This window comes from Sinohyriopsis cumingii, chromosome 14 (genome assembly GCF_028554795.1).
Source record: "Sinohyriopsis cumingii isolate HCF-2022 chromosome 14, ASM2855479v2, whole genome shotgun sequence".
In the NCBI taxonomy this organism is placed as follows: domain Eukaryota; kingdom Metazoa; phylum Mollusca; class Bivalvia; order Unionida; family Unionidae; genus Sinohyriopsis; species Sinohyriopsis cumingii.
The window spans coordinates 124,657,606-124,680,657 of record NC_142974.1 but is presented as its reverse complement, the minus strand read 5'-3'; the positions used below and the strand labels follow the sequence as shown (position 1 = coordinate 124,680,657).

General features: G+C 34.3%; 1 protein-coding gene across 1 annotated transcript in view; it reads right to left on the bottom strand.

The window, feature by feature from the left end:
* Nucleotides 1-4,334: 4,334 nt before the first annotated feature.
* The window catches only part of LOC149784772 (uncharacterized), a 160,573-nt gene continuing 141,855 nt past the window's right edge, over nucleotides 4,335-23,052 (bottom strand). Inside the window, exons 20-22 of the mRNA XM_089932789.1 lie at nucleotides 14,745-15,257; nucleotides 9,492-10,109; nucleotides 4,335-6,310 (exon numbers count right to left, since the gene is read on the bottom strand). Coding sequence (XP_089788915.1) covers nucleotides 9,531-10,109; nucleotides 14,745-15,257 — 1,092 coding nt within the window. The 3' untranslated portion in view covers nucleotides 4,335-6,310; nucleotides 9,492-9,530. The remainder of the gene's footprint in view (nucleotides 6,311-9,491; nucleotides 10,110-14,744; nucleotides 15,258-23,052) is intronic.

The window sequence follows — 23,052 nt, the reverse complement described above, 5'->3', positions numbered from 1 at the left end:
TGCAATGTTATGTGATAAAACAATCCCCATTTTCATTATATATATATATATATATATATATATATATATATATATATATATATACACACACAATAAACTGACAACAAACAGTGCAAAACTAGTATCTAGCTAGCCTGAACGCTTTCAACTCTTTTAATGAGTCTTTTTCAAAGGCAAATACAAAACATAGACCAGACAAACAAATAAAACAGAAAACCGGTTATGTTTGCGAAACTTTACATGGCTGTATCTACAGGAATTCAACCTTTAACTATTTTCCGGTATCAGCAACAAGCTGAAATAAACTAGTTACCACATAATAGAGTTAACAAGTTGAATTAAAAATTAAAAGGATTGTTATTCGCCATATGATTTGTATTCTTTATATATATATATATATATATATATATATATATATATATATATATATATATATATATATATATATATATATATATATATATATATATACGCATATATAACAGGGTTTAAGCCAGACTTGAATTTTAGAGAGAAATGACTTCTTTTTGGACAGAACAGGAAAATGTGAGCTAAACAGGGAAAAGTAGAAGCAAAACAATATATATATATATATATATATATATATATATATATATATATATATATATATATATATATATATATATATATATATATATATATATATATATGTATGTATGTGTGTGTGTGTCTGTGTTTTCATTCTCTTATTTCAATCATGCTCTCTATTTGTCAGTATGCATATATGCATTTACCACTGGTTTTAAGCAATATTTTATTTTCAAGTAGAAACTGAATTCTATGTATGTTATAAAAATGTATGTGTATAAACATTATCATATTCTTTTTCAGTGTATTCTGGTGACATGACTTGAGAGCAATATAGAAGCTATACATTGTAATGAATTTTAACTGATAGGACTAACAAGATTACAATATTGTAATTGCAACAAGTTAGTAAAAATGCTGAGGGCTGTTCCATTAAAACATACATGGGACCCAGGGAAGCCACTTTTAATTGGGGTACTCCCCAATAGATGCAATTTAGAATTTTCTTGTCATTCTAATATGAACTCTGAAATTGAACTACCCTGGCATATATTTTTTAAAAACTGCCTTCCCTGGGTACCACGTATGTTTAAATGGAACAGCCCTGAATACTACCCTTAAAGAATAATTATTTTTTCCTAATTTATGAAAGTACACTACAAAATGGCAGGTGAAATATTTTAAACTTGGTTGACACAAACCGTGTAACATGTAGATGAGAGCAAATACACACATGCATTCATTCCATTTTGTTCGTCTAAACTTCCTTTTTGCAGATAAAACACTACCATTACTAAATACTCAGTAACACAATGAAGCATTAAAGTTGGTACATGAATGAACTAAAACCTACTTTCTAACCATCAACATGAGTGCATCTATTTTCAGAAAGGGGCTTTTTAACATAACTAATCACAACAGTTAATTGATATGATTGCAAATGTATGGTTTTATTATTTGTCTACGCACGTGTAGTAACATCAGACATTGGTTAAAGAGTATTCCATATTTTCACAAAAATGAGTGAAAACAATTTTGATCTGACAGCATTGTTCGAACTCTACAACAAACATTGTCCTATATGTTGGGACCTACATACAGGGTCTGACGCTAACACAGGTCAGCTGGCCTGGGTCTGACGCTAACACAGGTCAGCTGGCCTGAGGCCACCTGGTTTTCAGAAGGTCTACCACTTTCCTAAAGCAGGGTGGTCTGTGGGTGCTCCAATTTTAAACTGTGGATATAACAAACATATCTATCCCATGTTATAGGATTGTATAAATCTTTCTTTTAATTATAAACATGTCAAACACGGTGAAAGTTGAAAGTGAAATGAAGTTAAAACAAAAAATGCGTGTGTACCATCAAACCAAAAGAGAATGAAAATTCCAAGGTACCTGTAAGCAGGAAGTTCCGTGGTAACCCACAGCAAAAAGAAGGATTAGATGACATGTTCAGTTTGTTCTGCATATAATACGCTTGGGAACATTTGTTGTTGATAGCAATAAATTTAGAATTGGTACAATTAGAACCCATGAGCTGAGATGGCAGCCCCTAGCTGTTCTGAAAGTGAGGAGTCTGTTAGTTTGCTGAATAAGGCAGCCTTTGCAAAACTATGTGCAATGTTAAGAAATACTAATTTTGTCGCGAAACATGGAGGCTCATATGCTATGTGAAATTATGTGAGTTTGAGAAGATTTGGAAATTGGCAGTACCTGCCTGATGGACAAATATTGTCAGAAATGTATCGGGGCTATTGCCGATAATTGTAGGGTCAGAACAGAACCATATCATTTCCTCCAGTCAGGTTTTTTTTTCTTCAGTTATTAGTGACTGCTCCACTGACACGTTTAACAAAGCGGCCAAAATTGTATACATTCTTTTGAGTGAAAGTAAATATTATAAACTTTCATTTTATACTATTGAATTTAAACTATTAAACAGAAATTTAGATTTAGATCCATTCCTTTATAGTACTGTAAGCTCTTAAACCACCAATTTAACATTAGATCCATTCTAGTTTATTTAGTTGTCTTAATTCAATAATTTAGTATTTCTTCTTAGGTTTAAATTTATTTTTTTGAGTATAAAAAAATGTACCCAAGGCAGACAAGTCAAACCATAATTTGTGCTATAATGGGCCTTGTGTCAGAGAGATATGGGAATGAATGGATGAAAAAGAATGTTACAATGGGAACGGATGGTGCATGTGACAGTGATGCTGATGCTGCTTATGATGATGATGATGATGATGATTATAATGACGATAACAAATACCACGCCAATATTTGTCAGCATTACAAAATAAAGCATATAAATTGTTAAGGAATTTAATGTAAACTGTGGTAAAATAACAACTCTGTATGTGTGTTTTATTTTGTCATATAAATTACACATTTTCTTCAGTTATTAGATCAATAAATGAGATGGACTTTCTATCAGTCAGAAGGACCACCAGTTTTCAAAAGTATGAACTCCTGCGGGCTTCTCTACTTAAAAAGGCTAGTGTCAAGCAGTAACATAATTGTATTTTTGTGCTATGTCTTGAATAAAATAATATTAAGACTATTCTCTCTACGAGTTAAATATTTTCCATAATATATCCCCCCCAATTCTATCGGTGGGTGATTTTATCATTAATTTCTATCGGTGGGTCCTGAAAGGACAAAGTCACATCTAAGTGTGGCTAACCAGTTTCAAAACTGACTTCCCCCCATCCCATGTATGTTTTAATGGAACAGCCCTCATTACTGAAATCATTAATGATTTTGATTATAAAATCAATATTCCATGTTTTATTTAAAATGGATCAGAAATATAGTCCCTAAGTGGCACTAAAACATTTGCTGATGGATGGACATGTTACAGATAAAACACAAATACATGTAACAGAAACTGGGCCATATCATTGGCTCATTTGGTGTTGTGACCACTTGAGAAAAATTAATCAAGAATTATACCCTTTAAAAACCAATTAAAAAGTAATGAACATTTTATGAAGAAACATCGAATGAAAACTATTTTCTCTTTCCTTTCCTCCAAGCAAGATATTTCTACACAGCACATTTTGTGAACATACATTCAAAATATCAGCACAATGCCTACTGGAGTAACATTACCAGTGATCAAAAGTCTATTTTACAAATATACGTATAGTCTATTAACAAATATATCCACAATCTATTATACAAATATACCTATAGATAGTCTATTATACCATCATACCGATAGTCTAATACACAAATATACATATAGTCAATTATACTAATATACCTATAGATAGTCTATTATACCATCATACCTATAGTCTATTATACAAATATACCTATATATAGTCTATTATACCAATATACCTATAGTCTATTATACACATACACCTATAGATAGTCTATTATACCAACATATCTATAGTCTATTTTACCAACATACCTATAGCCTATTATACAAATATACATATAGATAGCTAGTCTATTATACCAGCATAACTATAGTCTGATATATAAAAATATTTATAGTCTATTATACAAATATACCTATAGTCTATTATACCAGCATACCTATAGTCTATTATACAAATATACCTATTGTCTGTTATACAAATATACCTATAGTTTATTATACAAATATACCTACAGTCTATTATACAAATATACATATGGTGTATGAAAACAACTATTTTTTTATAGTCCATGAAATAAAAATAAATATAAATATAGTCTGCTAAACAAACATATCAATACTCTATTATACAAATGCGTGTATAAATACAGCCTATTACACAAATCTGACAACACAAAATAAAACATATATAGTTAATTTAGTGTAGAACAATTTTAGGAAATTTGATCAAAGAATTTAAATTGGATGTCTTTGAAACAAAGCAATTTTAATTTTACACTGAGCCATGTTGGAGGTTTTCTTTTGGCTAACACAATTTCTTTTTTGTGTGCTAAAGAGCAAGCATAAATTCAAGGCAGAAATGCTCAATATATGTATCATTTTAGTGATACAATATACAGTATAACAATAATAACATGTCTAAATATATTTGCAAGTTGCCCAGCATAATTTTTAACAAATATGATAGAACTTTTGTAGAGCACAGGGTCTCAATTATATGGATTTTTTTAGGTAACTGGGTTTCACAAGGATGTTGTCGGGCACATCATTAAATGTATAGAGAATAACTTGCTAATATTAAAACAAATCAAGTACATCAGATACAAATTAGACAATATCAGAAACAACAATTTAATCAGATATTACGAGAAAAAAGTTCCTATAATAGATCGATGCTCTACATTACAAAAGGAATTAAAAAATTACATACAGGTTAGCTTATTCATTTTTAACTGCTGGATATTAACAGTATTTATCTTATTCATCTGAAAACTGATGAATCAACATTGGTAACAAAACCAATTTTGTATGAGCTAACATCTTCAAAAGACACCTCTCTAATTGCCTCCATTTTCTTTTGGGACCAAAATAAGTATTTCAATTATAACCTTATGTTACTATGACTATATATTTACCAAAAGCAGCTATACAATGGACCAAATAGATATCATAAAATGTAATGAAATTGTCCAATCTGCAATACTTTATATTTTGAATGGTAGTATTTGTGCTGCCCTCAGTAAGTGCACCACCATTATTCACTATTTCTCAAAAATAACATGAACAGTCTTAATGTGTTATCCTCAGTGAAACCACCACAATAATTATTATTAACCACGGGATATTAAACTATTTCTGACATTCTTTTGAAAACTTCGACAGATCAACGTTGGTAACAAAATCATTTATGTTTTATCTAACATCTTCAAAAGATACTTCTCTAATTGGCACCATTTTCATTTATGACCAAACATAAGTATTTTAATTGACACCTCGTGTTACTATGACTATATATTTACCAACAGTAACTATAAGATGGCCGAAAGATATATCATAACATATAATGAAATTGTCTAATCTGAAGTACTTTATATTTTGAAAGGAAGTATAGTTGTTGTATAATTGGCACCATTTTCATTTAAGACCAAACATGAGTATTTTATTTAAAACCTCATGCTACTATGACTATAAATTTGACAAAAGTAGCTATAAGATAGACAAAAAGATATCATAACATGAAATGAAATTGCCCAGTCTACATTAGGTAACATTTTGAATGGAAGTACTTTTGCTGCCCTCAGTGAAAGCACCACCATTATTCACTATTTCTCAAAAATAACAGGAACATTCTCATAGACAAGACTATAATTGTTTTGTATTTTTGCTCAATACTTGCATATCCAAACTACAAGTCACATGTCCACCGCTTATACATCCAATTAAAACGTCACAAGACAATGTGATGTATTTCTCAATGAACTCAACAGAGATGCTCTATCACAATGCTGGATCCAAATTATTACAACACACAGTAGTAACTCTAGGCATGGAATCAAGCATGATGCTGGGCCTGAGTTATGGCTAAATACAGTAGTATTATTAACATGGGATTATACATGTTGTTTGGTCCTAATTATGGCCAGATACAGCATTATATATTGGCATGGGATCATCATGATGCTTGGTCCTTGGTCACGCATATTAGTGTCTCTTGTTGGATTGTGGGTAATGCTGGGTCCTAAATATAGCCACATACTGTAGTGACTCTTGACATAGGATCATGTATCTTGTGTGCATTTGTTCTGGTGCCTGGGATCAAGCATTCCGCTTCCACAACTGTAATAACTCTTACAGGACAAATCTGAAAAAAGCATACAGTTCTTCACATAGATACCTGTTTAAAAAAACTATGGACTGCTAGAACTTATGAAAAAAAAAATAGATTGAATGTTCCACATCAGCTAAACACTAGACCTTTGTTACAATGCATCTTATAAGTATGTAAACCAAGTCCATAAAGTTATATGATGTATGAAAATAAAAGTTGTTTTACGTCAAGCTAATGTTCAATAAGATATGTAAACAGTCTCATTATGTAAACATTCATTTTAAACTATAACAGAAAAAAATCTATTATTTAGTCCATCAAAAATAAAATTCACTTATTGATATCATAAGCCCGTTTAACATAATTACAACTTCCAGTCATTAACACATATTGTAGATGTCATAATACCATTTGACACAACATCATCTTCCACCTACATCACAGTAATGTACATGTAAGTACCAGTTAATATAATATTGACTTCCACAGACATCACAGTAATGTACATGTAAGTACCAGTTAATATAATATTGACTTCCACGGACATCACAGTAATGTACATGTAAGTACCAGTTAATGTAGCATTGACTTCCACAGACATCACAGTAATGTACATGTAAGTACCAGTTAATGTAGCATTGACTTCCACAGACATCACAGTAATGTACATGTAAGTACCAGTTAATGTAGCATTGACTTCCACAGACATCACAGTAATGTACATGTAAGTACCAGTTAATATAATATTGACTTCCACAGACATTAAAGTAATGTAGAACTAAGTAACAGTTGATATAATATTGTCTTCCACAGACATGAAGCTATTGTAGATGTCGTAACATCATTTGGTAAAACATCCACTTCCACAGATATTAACATCATGTACATGTCATTGTACCATTTGGCAAAGCATCCACTTACAGACATCATAAGTATATAGATAAAAAAATATACACATTGGAAAAGCCTTTATGGTCAGAAGTAAGCCTTTTGTAAAAGAAGTAGTTGTTCCCGTAATCACTTCTGGGAGAATTGGTAGAAAAAATGCATAACATTTTAAATAAAAATATTCTTATAACAATAATATCATCAGTTGTTTTAAGTGAGGTAAAATTAGCAGTTTTAAGTAGGAATATTCACTCTCTAATGATAAATAATGAATGATTTTATCATCCAGTTGAATAGATTAGGATTACCACTGGATAAAAATGTGATGTAATATTTTGTGTGCTTGACAATAAATACTGCTACGAGTTTCACACTCATTATCGATATTCCACTGTTAAATACTTACATATGTTTTCATGAGTTTCAAGCATAATAATGATATTCTAATGTCAAAAACTCCCATTAAGTATCCATGCGTCTCACATGCATTATTGTCATTCTACTTTTAAATACTCCTGTTATGTATCCATGTGTTTCACACTCAATATTGATATTCTGATGTTAAATAGTACCCATTCAGTATTCAGAAAAGCTTTGAATTTTAAACCTTATTCAAATAGCATGGTTAAGTTGAAACCAGCCATTGAAATACATTTTACATAAAATGTATTCAAAATCTGCCATTATATTATGCACACTATTTATACTCTGTACCTTTTGCTGCCATCACATCACGCACACTGTACTGATATCTTGTACCTGTTACTAACATCATATCATGCACACTGTACTTATACTCTGTACCTGTTACTGCCATCCTATTATGCACACCGTGCTTTGTACCTGTTATTGCCATCATATCATGCACACTGTACTTCTACTTTGTACCTGTTACTGCCATCATATCATGCACATCTGTATTTATATTTTGTACCGGTTACTGCCATCATATCATGCACACTGTACTGATACCTTGTACCTGTTACTGCCATCATATCATGCACACTGTACTTATACTCTGTACCTGTTACTGCCATCATATCATGCACACTGTACTTATACTTTGTACCTGTTACTGCCATCCTATTATGCACACCGTGCTTTGTACCTGTTATTGCCATCATATCATGCACACTGTACTTCTACTTTGTACCTGTTACTGCCATCATATCATGCACATCTGTATTTATATTTTGTACCTGTTACTGCCATCATATCATACACACTGTACTGATACCTTGTACCTGTTACTGCCATCATATCATGCACACTGTACTTATACTGTGTACCTGTTACTGCCATCCTATCATGCACACTGTACTTATACCTTGTACCTGTTACTGCCATCCTATTATGCACACCGTGCTTTGTACTGCCATCATATCATGCACACTGTACTTCTACCTTGTACCTGTTACTGCCATCATATCATGCACACTGTACTGATACCTTGTACCTGTTACTGCCGTCATATCATGCACACTGTACTGATACCTTGTACCTGTTACTGCCATCATATCATACACTACTTATACTGTGTACCTGTTACTGCCATCATATCATGCACACTGTACTGATACCTTGTACCTGTTACTGCCATCATATCATGCACACTGTGCTTATACTTTGTACCTGTTACTGCCATCATATGATGCACACTGTATTGATACTTTGTACCTGTAACTGCCATCATATCATGCACACTTTATTGATACATTGTACCTGTTACTGCCATCATATCATGCACACTGTACTTATACTCTGTCCCTGTTACTGCCATCATATGATGCACACTGTACTGATACTTTGTACCTGTTACTGCCATCATATCATGCACACTGTGCTTATACTTTGTACCTGTTACTGCCATCATATGATGCACACTGTATTGATACTTTGTACCTGTTACTGCCATCATATCATGCACACTGTACTGATACTTGTACCTGTTACTGCCATCATATGATGCACACTGTACTTATACTTTGTACATGTTACTGCCATCATATCATGCACACTGTACTTTGTACCTGTTACTGTCATCATATGATGCACACTGTACTGATACTTGTACCTGTTACTGCCATCATATGATGCACACTGTACTTTATACCTGTTACTGCCATCATATGATGCACACTGTACTTATACTTTGTACTTGTTGCTGCCATCATATGATGTCCTTATATGTTTTACCTGTTGTTGCTATCACATCACACTCACTCTATTTATGCTTTGAATATGTTGCTGACATGATATGATGTACACTGTACCTATACATTTGATCTGTTGCTGCCATTATATCACACACACACTGTATTTATACCTTGTATCTGTTGCTCTTGCTTCATGATTTCATTTGTACCTAACAGGCTTCATAGATGGAGATCACCTGTTTCCTTTGCTTCTCCAACTCTTGGCTGTATACCTGTCCATTAATTACAGCTTCAATGTCATGAAGCACAGCTTCAAATTTGTTCCAGTAATCCTCTAAGTTTTGTCGACTAATCTTTCCATCCGGTGAATGACCACTGATATGATTCCTATATGAGCGAATTCGCTCCACACTTGCTCCTAGAGAGCTGTCCCTTGGTTGATCTTGTGGATCATTTCCCCAACCTGTTATTGGAGCAGGAACTGTGCTGATATTTCTGATGAGAGTATACAGTAAAGAAAGGTCAAACTGGTCCACTGTTCCTGTTGTTTGTCCCTGTGGATCCGGGAAAACCAATTGAATTTGATCAGGGTTAAGAAGGGGTCTTCCCTGTCTCCTGGTCAGGTTGGCTCTTTTGGCTAGGATTGCTTGGTAGATGTCTTTGTATGGCACAGGAAAGTAGGTAAGGATAATGTCTCTCATAGCATTTCCACAAACAGTTACAAGAGCAACACACAGACGAGAATGATTCATGTGCTCTGGTGTTATGGGTGTATCAGGATCAAGCCCCTAAAGAAAGAGGAAGGTTAATGTTACTAAAAGATTCAATCAATGACTAAATATACAGTAACAATGACAACTCAGGTGATCATGACACTTATGTAAAAAGTGTAAAATCAAATGTTGGCTCTAGTTTCTGAAGATGAAGAAAAAAGTGGGGAATCTCTTTGCATATGTAGCGTGCTTGACTTTAGGAAATGTTTGCAAATCAGATTTCTCAACAGTGCTATGTAAGTAAATAGCATCAGGATGGATAGTTATGGGGATCTCACTGCTAAAAATCCAAAAAAATATTTGCAGCAAAGGTTCATGATATTATATTGACTATTTACTTATAATGAGGATGGACTTTTCCCCTCAAAAAAACACTCTTAAACTACAGTCCGATGTCTGAAATGATGTGTCCTCTGCTTTTCACCTACCATTTCCAATACGGAAAATCATTTTTGGTAGCAGTGAGAAAGACACTAGGAAAAATGATTTTTTTGTGCACATTACATTTTTCCTAAACTCACATGAAGACAGGTACATTTATATTTTTTTTAATTAATGGAATAAATACACACACACACACAAACTGAGAGGAACGTCTCTAGATTCCATATTATATATTTAACTATGATCAAATTGTACCAATATAATCAAACAGGTTAGAGTTATAAATCATTAAAAGCAGTTTTTGAACTTGTGCTTTGAGTAATAGACTCTGTCACCTAACTCCCATGAACATAAAATAACATGCTACACCACTTGACCTCGCTCTCACCCCAAAAAGGGACAGAACAAGGGATACAATCATATGGTAAATGTGTGTGTGTGTGATTTGGATTTTTAACTTAGCTTTAACACTTGTTCAGTCATATAACTGTGATGTATGCAGTGTGGTAGTTCATAGTGATGTCAAGTATGGGACATCATGCTGCAGACATGTGACATCATGTCCAACCCAGTCAAATTATCCTGATACCAGGCTGACCAGTCCTAACATTAACTTCATAATGCTGATCACCTTGCGTGGCAGCTGTTAGTGCCATTTTTATAAGTCTTTTGCTATGCCTCAGCCGATGTTCGAACTGTGCGCTTCCACATCCGAGGCAGATGCTCTTGCCACTTAGGCCACTGGAGCAGTCCTTATGGTAAATGACATACATGTATTATTATTTGGTATTATTGTGACAACACCATTTTTCCTTAAAGAATAAGTATATACTGAACTGGGACTGATGTCTCTGCAAAATGCCATATCTTAGTTGTGATAGTGTATGTATGTATGTATGTATTTATGTATGTATGTATTTATGTATGTATGTATGTATGCATGTGATAGCACTTGTATGTGCATGTATCTACATGTATGTGATATTGTATGTGTGTGACTGTATGGGTAAAATGTTATTTCTTAGCTGTGATAGTGTATGCATATATTTGTATGTGATAGTGCTTCTAGGTGTGTGATCATGTCATTAGATGCATGATAGTATATGTATGTGTGTGAAAGTATAAATGTAAGATAGTGTATGTAATTGTGTTTGTGCATGTACAAATAATTATAGGGGCTATGGTCACTAATTAACATCTGTTCATCTTTGCACTTCCTTGAACTCACTAAAACACCTTGATAATACCAGCATGATTGCCATGTTTGACAAAATCTGGATCAGAAATATGGCTTCCTGAGTGGAAACAAGCTCAACCAATCCCATGCAATACACTGTATCTGTGATGCTTGCTCATTATGGAACTCATCTAACAGCTTGATAATATAAGCTCATGTTCCAAGTTTAATTGAAACTAAATCGAAAATCACTCCCCCAAACAGTGTGTTGTAAGGAAAATCACACCTAATGCCATAGTGTGCCTTAAGGAAAATGAGACATATGGACACTGTGACTAAAGGAAATTCTGCTGTAGAAACATATGTAAGATCTAAGGTTTAATTATTAACGTTTCCAATTTTCAGCTCATTTCATTCTATATGTATTGCACTGAAAACAGTGCTCTAAGTATCCATGACACTAATTTGCCACTAGGATGATGTCAGGAAAGGGATTCTTATGCTTATTTAAGATTCCAACAATCTGTTCAATCTGATTTCTGTGACTTTAGGTGTCAACTATACCAGATAGGGACTATAATGTGTTCACTACTGATGGTGTGTATGCACTGTGAATCTGCTCTGCAAGACCGAAAGACTGAGTCAATTTCAATTTTATTTCTCAGTAAGCATTAGCAATATAGTAATTCTATGTTCAGATGAAGGCGCATTACCACACTCTGAAAATTATGCTAGGTTATAGCACTAGAATCAGCCACCATTTCATTGTTCATGGCATATGTACTTTTACATGTCTGTGGCACTGACATCCCTCATACTGTATTAGCATCTTCCTTCAAATGAACCATTCTCATTCAGGGCCATCATCATAATTAGTATTTTGCTGAAAACCCCATGTTGATTTGACCATCCATCTAAGGTGAGTAGAGATACACTATGTTTCTGAACACAGCCACTGTGACAACAATAGTAGAGGTCAGATCAGCATCATTTTATAGGATCAATATGATATCATACGAAGTGTTTTAGTGAAAATTTCATGTCAATATGACTATCTGTTCAGGTGGAATGATGATAGCATGGTAAAATTATATTAGATGTCAGATCAAGGCCATATTCATATAGTGTATAACTAGACCAAATTGTAAGTCTTTTAGTAAAAACTGTTTTCATATGAGCAGATAGGTTTGTCATCTTAAGTGTTTTCAAAATGACTGACATGGTGGATATAATGGGTGTTGGATTAGAAACATTTTCATTTAGGACAAACTGGATAACATAAGTTTTTAATAAAAAACACATGTCAAAATGGACACCACGGCATCCCTTGCTTCCAGTATGTCAGTGATTCAGCATTACATAGACCTGGATGTTTATTTTCATTATATGACATTGTGACTACAATGATAAAACGAAGTCAATACATTTTTTAATAATTGTGTCGAGTGACATTTTATGAATTTATCTCCAGCATATAATGTTGCAATTTACAGGGGCGAGCTAGCATGTTCAGAATATTACTAAAAAGTACAGGACAAAATTATTTGGGCTTGAACATGATATCATGGATGAAATATCAAAACACCATTATAGGTTTTTAACCACAAACTGAAGAAAAACATCTATTCATACCTGATGGTGTTACCATGCTCACAGCCAAAACACCAAGTAAAACTCTTCGAACTTAGAATAACTGTCAGAGTTCTGACCATCAGCTTGTAGACTTTAATGCACCTAAATACAAAGTCTAGTAAAATTTGCTTGTAATAGCTACATACCACTGTGAATGAATTTCAATACAATATGCAATGCTATAATGCTGTTATTTCTACACAATTTTATTGCAGAAATGTCAATGCCAAAAGTTTTAAAAAACCTTATTAATAAATTAAAGAAGATATGTTCATTTCAAACTTTAATGTAAAGTTCCTGAGAAATGTTACAGCTACGGCTAAATTATAAATTCGAAGATGTAGCTGTGGTTTTATATTTTTGGCTCATTTCATTCAAAGTTCATGATTAAAGTGAAAGCAAGCCCTAATATTTTAATTTGTGTCTTGAATGAATAGTCAGTGCATGGAAATATACAATAATATTTGTTAAAATGTGCATTTTACAGTTAATGAGAAAATGATCTCCAAAGTGTAAGTTTTATTACCTTTCCGACCAAATCTCTGATATGTTAAAAATGTTGTTGTTGCTGTTATAGAGTTTAACGCCATTTTTCAGTACAAGATAGGCTATACATGGCGGCCAGTATTAATGGCGGAGGTAGAACCCGGGAAATCCCCGAAAGAACCACTGACCCACGAGAAGCTACCAGCAAGCTTTCTCACATATCCACATTGGCCGAACCCGAGACTCGAAACTACGCAGACAGGTGAGATGGCAGTGATCCGTGACGGAGAGCGCTTTAGACCACTCGACCACTCGGGGCCCCTGATATGTTATAAATAACTGCTTCACTGCAAATGAACACTCAAAACATGTTGACTGAATTTGTGTAAAGTACATGATACATTATCTAGTTCAGAGATTGCCTAACAACAGGAATTAATTTAGGCCAATATAGATTATTGTCAACTAGAACACATGATAAATTGTATTTGAAGTCAATGTACATACAGTAGATCACGTGACAAATTCACATATTGTTAACTACATGAATTTAAATTCAATATACATCAGGTAGATTAGAAGATATATTTCAGAAAGCCTATTGACAAGATTGATTTTTGTAAGGACAATAGCATTAGGAAAAATTCTCATGTCTCACAACAGGAATTTATTTCATCACGTCATTACATATTTCTCCTAGACTATGGGATCAGTCCCTAACAACAGTCAATACACCTGTTCTGGTCACAGGTAAAACATTACATGATTTCACATTAAGTGATATATTAAATCTATTACTACCTTCTCCAATGGGAATCACATGTGATTTTATTAGGTAATGTGACTTCATCTTTGGCCTGGGCACTTGGTTACACACCCAGACAACGGTGACAGTAGAACACTACATTTGGAGAAGGCAATAATATAATAGTATGCCCCATCCTTCCACTAATGATGAACAAGAAACTCACCTCATCTGCAAACCATGTCTCAAAAGCTGGTGATAAATAAGACATGCCATCCTCAGAGACACATTGCGACAGTGGGAACTGTATACGCAACTCGTATTGTAAGTTCTGACCAAGGTAAGAAGTAATCTTGGAGAGATTCAGAGTGATGAACCTTCTAACTCTGGTACACAACTTTGCATCCAGGTTCCTGACTTCATCAATCACCATCCTTGTTATTCTTGCATAAACAATGTGGCTCCTAGAGTGCAAGGTCAATCGATGAAAAAGGTCAATGTCAAAAACGCAGCAGCCACAGAAAATGAGATTTTCTGATGTCTCCTTCTTCTTTGCGATTGGCCAGCGAGTTACACAGGCAGCAATAAGCCTGTGAAAGATGGGAGGTGGTAAATACTTCCCTCTAAAGACACAGCATAAGACCGGCGTGCTCACCATGTTGGGATCTTGTTCAACGGAGATAACTACTCTGGGAGATTCTTGACGAAGCATACAAGGGGCAAGGAAATAGTTCTCAACCTAAAACAATATATATATATATATATATATATATATATATATATATATATATATATATATATATATATATATATATATATATATATATATATATATATATATATACATACATACATACATACATACATATATATATATATATATATATATATATATATATATATATATATATATATATATATATATATATATATATATATATATATACATATATATATATATATATATATATATATATATATATATATATATATATATATATATATATATATATATATATATATATATATATATATATGTATATACATACATACAAGCATACACTGTACATGTCTTAAAATGTATGAAGGTACATGAAATTTGTCTATCTGGAGTATGCAAAACTTTTACCATCATGAGGCATACAAGGGGCAAAGAAATAGTTATCCACCTTAAACAACACACACACACACACACACACATATATATAGAGAGTATATATATCTATATGAGTGTGTGTGTGTGTGTGTGTGTGTGTGTGTGTGTGTATATATTTCAGCAAATGCAAATTGAAGTAAACCAGTTGAAACACAAAAGATTTCTAGCTTTTATTCTGTGAGAAACAGTTATGTAAAATTGTGTAACCTCAACAAGTTTTCTGTTTGTCTTGTCTTTGTCTTGTGATTGACTTTGAAAAAGACTCATTATTTAGAGTCGAAAGAGCTCAGGCTAGTTAGAAACTAGTTTTGCACTGTACTTTGTCAGTAAATTGCATTTATATTAATCTATCCCTGACACATGTGATCCCTTGCTGGATACAGTGCACTTGAAAGGATTGGTATTTGCCATACAATTTGTATTCTTTATATATGTCTTAAAATTTTATGAAGGTACATGAAGTTGGTCTATTTGGAATACACACTAATCTTACCATAAAATCTTTAAATCTTTGCATTCTGGATTGCATTCTCTTTTTTCTGTATTGTCTTATGCACAAGTATTTTAATGTTGTGAACTCTGACTGTACTTAAATTTTGCTTCACTTACATGACACCGATATAATAATATTTATCAAGCCAACCTCAGTAGAATTGATACTTCAGGATCAGCAGTTATTTATCTTTTTTCACTCAGTTATTAATATCCATTATTTAATTTCGATTAAGCAATTTTTATGACATTTTCATTTAAATCTAAGCAATTGTGTTTAGGTTTTAATTTGGCAATATCTCTAAAGTTTATTGGATTATTAGTTTCATACATCCCATTTAATTATGTTGCATCAATAAATTTGCGTGAAAACATTAAGTAGGCAGTAGTTATATTTTCTGACAGGTAGATGCTTAAAACTAATTTTAATAATCTTATATTTACCTGTTGGTATTGTCTTTGTTACCCTTTTCATGGATGGGATTCCACTCATCCAAACTAGAAATTTCCATGTTTCCATTAGATTAAAAGTTCCAGAAAGTCTAAAACTAGAAAGAACCAAAATAATATGTCTCCCATGTCATAGAACCATGACCACTAGCTGTCCTCGTATCATGAATGCATCCGACTTTCAGGACATAAAGGAACCTAGCAACAGTGACACATAAGTATTACTTCGTTAAATTAGATTACCCATGAGTGCCACAGATGAGCTATTCTATACTTGAAGTTTGCTCCTTCATCTTGCGGATGTTAATGACAGCAGAAATAATATTTTTAAAGGTAATTATCCCGAAAGAAGCTTCACACAACAGTACTTAAGGGAGTTCTCACAAAGATCACAACACACAAAAGCGATTCCATTTAGACTGCATAATACCAGTCTCAGCTCAAAATACCTGATTATTTGATAGGATCAATCAGATGTAGGTCCGAACTAACATCAGGACACTTAGCAAACTTAAGCATTTCATTGAGGATTTTTGGTAGCTCTTAACAGTAGGAACTAAATATTTTTCATCCCTTCAAATCAGCAAGTCTGTGACTGCACACTGAGGGAGACAGCTAGGATTATTCCTTTTCCTACTGCATGAAATGCAAATGATTCTCCATGTTATATTGAGAGGATTTGGATGTGGAATGCCTCCTGGGCTGAACAATGCAGTTAGAAATAATGCTGGAAAATGTGTCAAAAGGGTGTGTATGGGTTTCCTTAATTACACCATAACTGACTGGTACAAAACAATGGGATCCCTGCTAGAAAAGGCTGACCCTGGATCTGAAATTGGTATGTTTTCTTTATTACAGAAATAATCCCAGTTCTAACTGCCTACAGGGCAAAGGGGAACAAGCCCAGTTATTTCCTCCCATGATAAGACTGACTGCATTTTCCAACTTGTAATAAGCAAGACTGGTACTTATAATAGGGTGCACCTGGTCTGAGGATGTATCTCTTTAAATAAGTTTGATAAGGGCCCCAAGAAACAATACTGATGACCATGCTTTCAAGCCAGGTTTGCTGGACAAGAGCTGATGGGAGGAACTGGTGTTGTTGGTCCTTAAGATGCTGGGACTTCACAGAGAATCAAATCTCTTAGAAAGCATCTCTGCCTCCAATGAAGCAGCCCTATGAAGGTTCTTACTGTGGTCCAGTAAGACGTTTGAGTGTCCAGGGCAACATCAATGTGGAGGTGAAGCAGCTGTGCCATATGGAAAAGGCATCTCTTGAGTGTTACAACTGCATCCAGCAAGCACTGAAGAGCTGCATGAGACAGAGTCCTCCTTCAGATGACTTAAGGAGGTGGCCAAACAAAATTGGCAAGCAATGCTATGGTGATAAGCATTAAGCTCCATTAACTGCAACATCTTGATTAGAAAGCAAACCGATGTCATCATCAACATACCCACTTGTGGTGGCCCAAAATGAGGGCTCAAGAGGTTAGTAAGTAGAGTGAACAGTATAAAACCAGCTGTCAGATCACAAATGGGGGAACAGACTACCTTTGTTGCCTGGCGAAATCCTGGCATTAGATAACTTCTGGGAAAGTGCCTTACCAAAAATTAGCATAGCTGACTCAAAGAGTAAAATAATATCTGGTTTTTATGTCGCTACAAAGTCCACATAATTTTTTTTGTCTTCTACAACCAAAGGCTCGGGACAAAAATCAGGGAGAAAATGGTGGTAAACCTTGATCACTGTCTTGTCAAAAGACCTAATCTTTTCCATCCTCTACTGCCCGAGTCAATAGGTTGGTGGGGAGAGGGAACCATTGGTGGGGGGACCATCTCTAATGGAATCTTCATGAATTGGCTTGAGCTGATCACAGCAGAAAGAATGCTGCTCTCCTGCTCTTGCTCCTGGAGGGAGACAGGTCTTTACAACCAAATTTCTCTCCTACGCAAGTGAGACACTTAAGTAAGGATAACTTATTCCCAGAATTTCTCATAGGCCATGGTGAAGCTGCTCCTGCTAGCACGATTTTAGGAAGATGGGAAATGTTTCTAGGGGAATCCTGTACCCTAACTGTGACATGAGGAGAAAATGTCCCCACCTACAGGCATTTCACACTTAGCATAACTCTTATATCAACTTCGGGAGACAACCAGCCAACCTCCTTTTTGTTTGGCTCCAGAAGAGCAGAATGTTAAGGTTTGTGACAAGCAACATCTGAACTGCTCTGATATCATGGCACTGTCATCCACTGACATGTGAAGGATGGCTTACTTTCTAGGAATGGATGGCCTCAAATCTGATGATTGAAAAGATCCACACAAAAGTGGGGATTGCCAATCTGATTACCGTATATTTGCGTATAAGCCCATTCGTGTATAAGCCGAACCCCAAACTGAACAGGTATAAACACTAAAAGTGCATGACCCACGTAAAAATGACCCACAACTCCGAGACATATCAAGATGTACAAGGTTAGTTCTAAATGTGTTTATTTAAGCAAACTTGTATTTAACAAAAATTACATGTATACTTAAGTAATTTATTTAATTTTCTGTTTTCTTATTGTTTCTGTGTAAGTTAGATTTGTGTATAATCTAGTTGAATCGTGGCAAGAATTTAGCAGTCGGGAGTTGCTGTAACACTACCTCTCCCTTTTGACTCGATTATATTTTGTTTATGCATTATTGCATTGGACATTTTATATCAGTGCACTGGTAATTACCTTTTCTCTTTGCTTTCAAATTGTAAATACCCAAGTCTTTAAAATATAATCCCAGTAAAACAATACAACGAACATCAATATGGTTCGATTCAACGCTCGCAATTAGGCTACTGTACGTATTTATATAATGGCACCACCGCATGTACATTGTAGATTTGATTGCGTGCTAAATTAAGCACATCCCATGGAGTCGAATCATGGGCACCATTGCGCTAAACTTTAATGATATTTCCAAAATACAACAATGCAGTTTCAGAAATAATGCTTCGAAAATTATGGTAATATCGCAAAAGATGAGTTGTAGTTTGCTTTGATGTAAGCGAACTTACACCGCACCTGTCAACTTTCATGCCAGGAGGGAAAAAAAACTCCTAATTTTTGGAGTCGCTTTTTGCCTACCTCCCGATTTTATATCTTCCAATTTTTGCAAAGAGAACTCCCGATTATTACATTATGTCTTCAATTTTCTAAACAAGAAAAGTCCTACATGTTCTGTGGTATCACCTGTGAATTACTGTTGTGACAAAATAATTACTTTACAAGAAAGAATTCGCTTCTTCACTAAATAGAATGTTAAGTTTAAACATTATTCACGTAAATTATTTTTTTTAAATTTTACAACAATAAAAATATTTAAACTAGAACAAAAAATAAACCACAACATATATAAAATTGTCCACAATTAATTTCAGCCCCAAGAGTGATCACTATGAATGCTGCAACTCCATATGCTAAAGCGCCATTCCCACAAAAGAAAATTACACTGGTTAAATTAAAAGAAGGAATGAAAATATATACTAAACAGCAAATGTGTCATCAAGAAACCAATTCGAAATACATGTTTTATAATAAACAGTACTAAATACTTTACGAGTTGATAATAAGGAAATAAGGTCAGATATACAAAGAGGGGAAAATAGTTGCCATATATAAGGTACCAAGTGGCTGGCTATTTTGGTACCTTTAGTTTAACAAAACTGGGAATCCTTTATTTGCCAATCAATTGTTGGTGCTTGTGTAACACACAATATTGTAGGACATGGTTTCTTTGAATTTCAATGGAGGTCAAGTCGTTTTCACAACATAATTGCATTGATAAGGATTAACTTTTAATTAGCAACACTAGCCTTCTTACTTGTTTATTTTAATATAATCTTTAGCTATTGTGCAGTTTGATCACAGTTGTCCATCCTTGGCTTTTGAAAAGTTCATTACACCCCATTTTACAAAATTACGGTACTCGTGCTAATATTATGGAAAAAAGGCAATTACACATCAATGTATCAGTATAGTTGCCGGTCAAAATTCCCTCTTAACACATGCCAGTTTCAGGGTTTTAATGATTAACAGGCCTGTACTGCTGTCACAAAATGAAAGACACGTTCGCCAACTATCAGCATAGGAGACGCTGATACATCAAGCTTTCCATTGTGTGGAAAGTTATGATGTTTGTTCAGCTAAAACATAAAACTAAAACTGATTGATGTTGATCTTAGTATAACTATATGAGAATTTTAGCCTTTGTTATTACCACTCTTCCCAAACATGTAAATTATGCTGGTTATGTGCCTTGTGTTACCTTTTTTAAAATATTACCTCAGTTTGCAGGATCACTTATATCACTAAAGAGAGTAACTCGTGAGCGCGTGATTCAACGTAAATGAAACAGCTATTAAGGACTAGCCGAAATGTTATCTGGAAGAATGCAATTTGGTCGAAACAATGAATAAAGCAAAATCTGCATCTAATATGTATGTGAACAAATAAGGATTTAAGTGGTGCTATGCACGCTTTGCACTAAGTACTGTACATTATAGTTCAGCCTGGTCTCCCATATAAACTCAAACGTCCTGCGAATTATGAAGTCTCGATTTACCTTTATTTACTTTCATGTTAGAGAAATTAGAAAATATGCACTTGCAAAATAATAACAAAATCAATCATAGTACTTTATAACACTTTAATAAATGTCGGGATATGAAAGTTATTTTTTACATGCCTGTATCTTAGGACACGGAAATTTTTTACTGTTTCGCGCCCGAGGATTTACAGCCATTACAGTAGTCACCAAAAATGTATAAAAACTGTCAAGTTTAGACATTGCCCCGTGGATAAGTCGACCCCCTTACTTCCAGGCCTTTAATTCTTCCTAAATCTTTTGGCTTATACGCGAGTATATACGGTACTACTCAAATGCATGAATGTCGATATCTAATTCAAACACGCCTGACTTAGGAGGTGCGTCAAGCCATACACCGGCCTGTACTGCTGATGGGACTCCCACTGACCAGTGACAGTTACATGAAGACCCATGCTGGATCAATGGTCAATCAAGAAATCTTCCTCCTCCGAGCAATTAAGGGCCATAAGGATTCCATACCCTCATGACAAAGAGGAGTTTTCTTGTTGTGAGGTCAAAGGGATTAGAGAATGATCCCATACAAACCTGGGATGAAGAAGACAAGTGGAAAGAAGGGCCTTTCTTTCTCTCCAGACTGACTTATAGAGTTATCATTTAATATTGTTCAATGCACCATCATATTATATTATCATACTACACAGATATGTTGATGGGAGAATGTGAAGGTAAAGAGAATATTCAGTGATCCAGTTGACTTAGTGGTTCAAGCATCTGCTTCGGATGCGAAAGATCGCCGGTTCAAAACCCAGCCAAGTCGTACCAAAGGCTTATAAAAAATGATACATCGAGCAGCTGCCTCCCTGTGCCATTAAGAGGTTAGTGTTAGGACTGTCAGCCTGGTGTGTGGATAATGTGACTGGGTAGGACATGATTCTACATGTCTGTGGCATAATGCCCCAGTGCTAGACATCACTATAAACTGCCATACTGCAGACATCATAGTGATATAACTGGCAAATTGTTAAAAGCTATGTTAAAATTATAAATCACACACACTTTTCCTAACACTGCCAGAAGGGTAACGGAATAATGGCATTGATTAAAACAGTACAGTCCAAAATAAGATTGTACAATTCCTCAATTCACAATAACCAAATTAAATAAATAAAATATGAAAACATACCCAATTACTGGAGATCATCTTAAAACATGTTAAAAGGAAATTTTTTTGGTATTGATTAAAACATCAACTGAAAAGTGCCATCTGAGGGAAAGACAAGTGTTACTGCACATAGGCCTCTGACATGTTATTTTAAGTTCTAGGCTTTCTGGAACTTTCCATTAAATGAAAAAATGGAATATTCTTATTTGTATGAGGATTATTCCGAGGCAATAGTAACATGAATGATGCTGCTGCTATTAAATTCATCACACACTCCAATAACATTTGTGTAATTCCTCTGTTTACCACTATTTAAATTATGGTGGTCCGCATCAATGACATTATGCTACACAAACTTGTTTCCCATCATTGTTGTTTGATTTGCTCTTTTTGCTAACCAGCATCATTCCAGATACACAGATATTCTAGTATTCACAGGCTAATCATTGAATTTGAGACAGCATTAATTTACCAGATGTAGTAGAATGGTCATCAGGCTGTGAGAAACAGCTTCGTAGAAAACTTTTCTGTTGGGTTGAATCCTACTTTTAAATTCATGTGTGGTACCGACATGATGACAGATTCTGTCTGGGAATGTGTTTGTATGAAGAGTTGTACTTATTTCATAGTACATCTCATATTTCAGGTTAGCGAGATATTAAAACATGTTAATGTTTTCATGAGTTA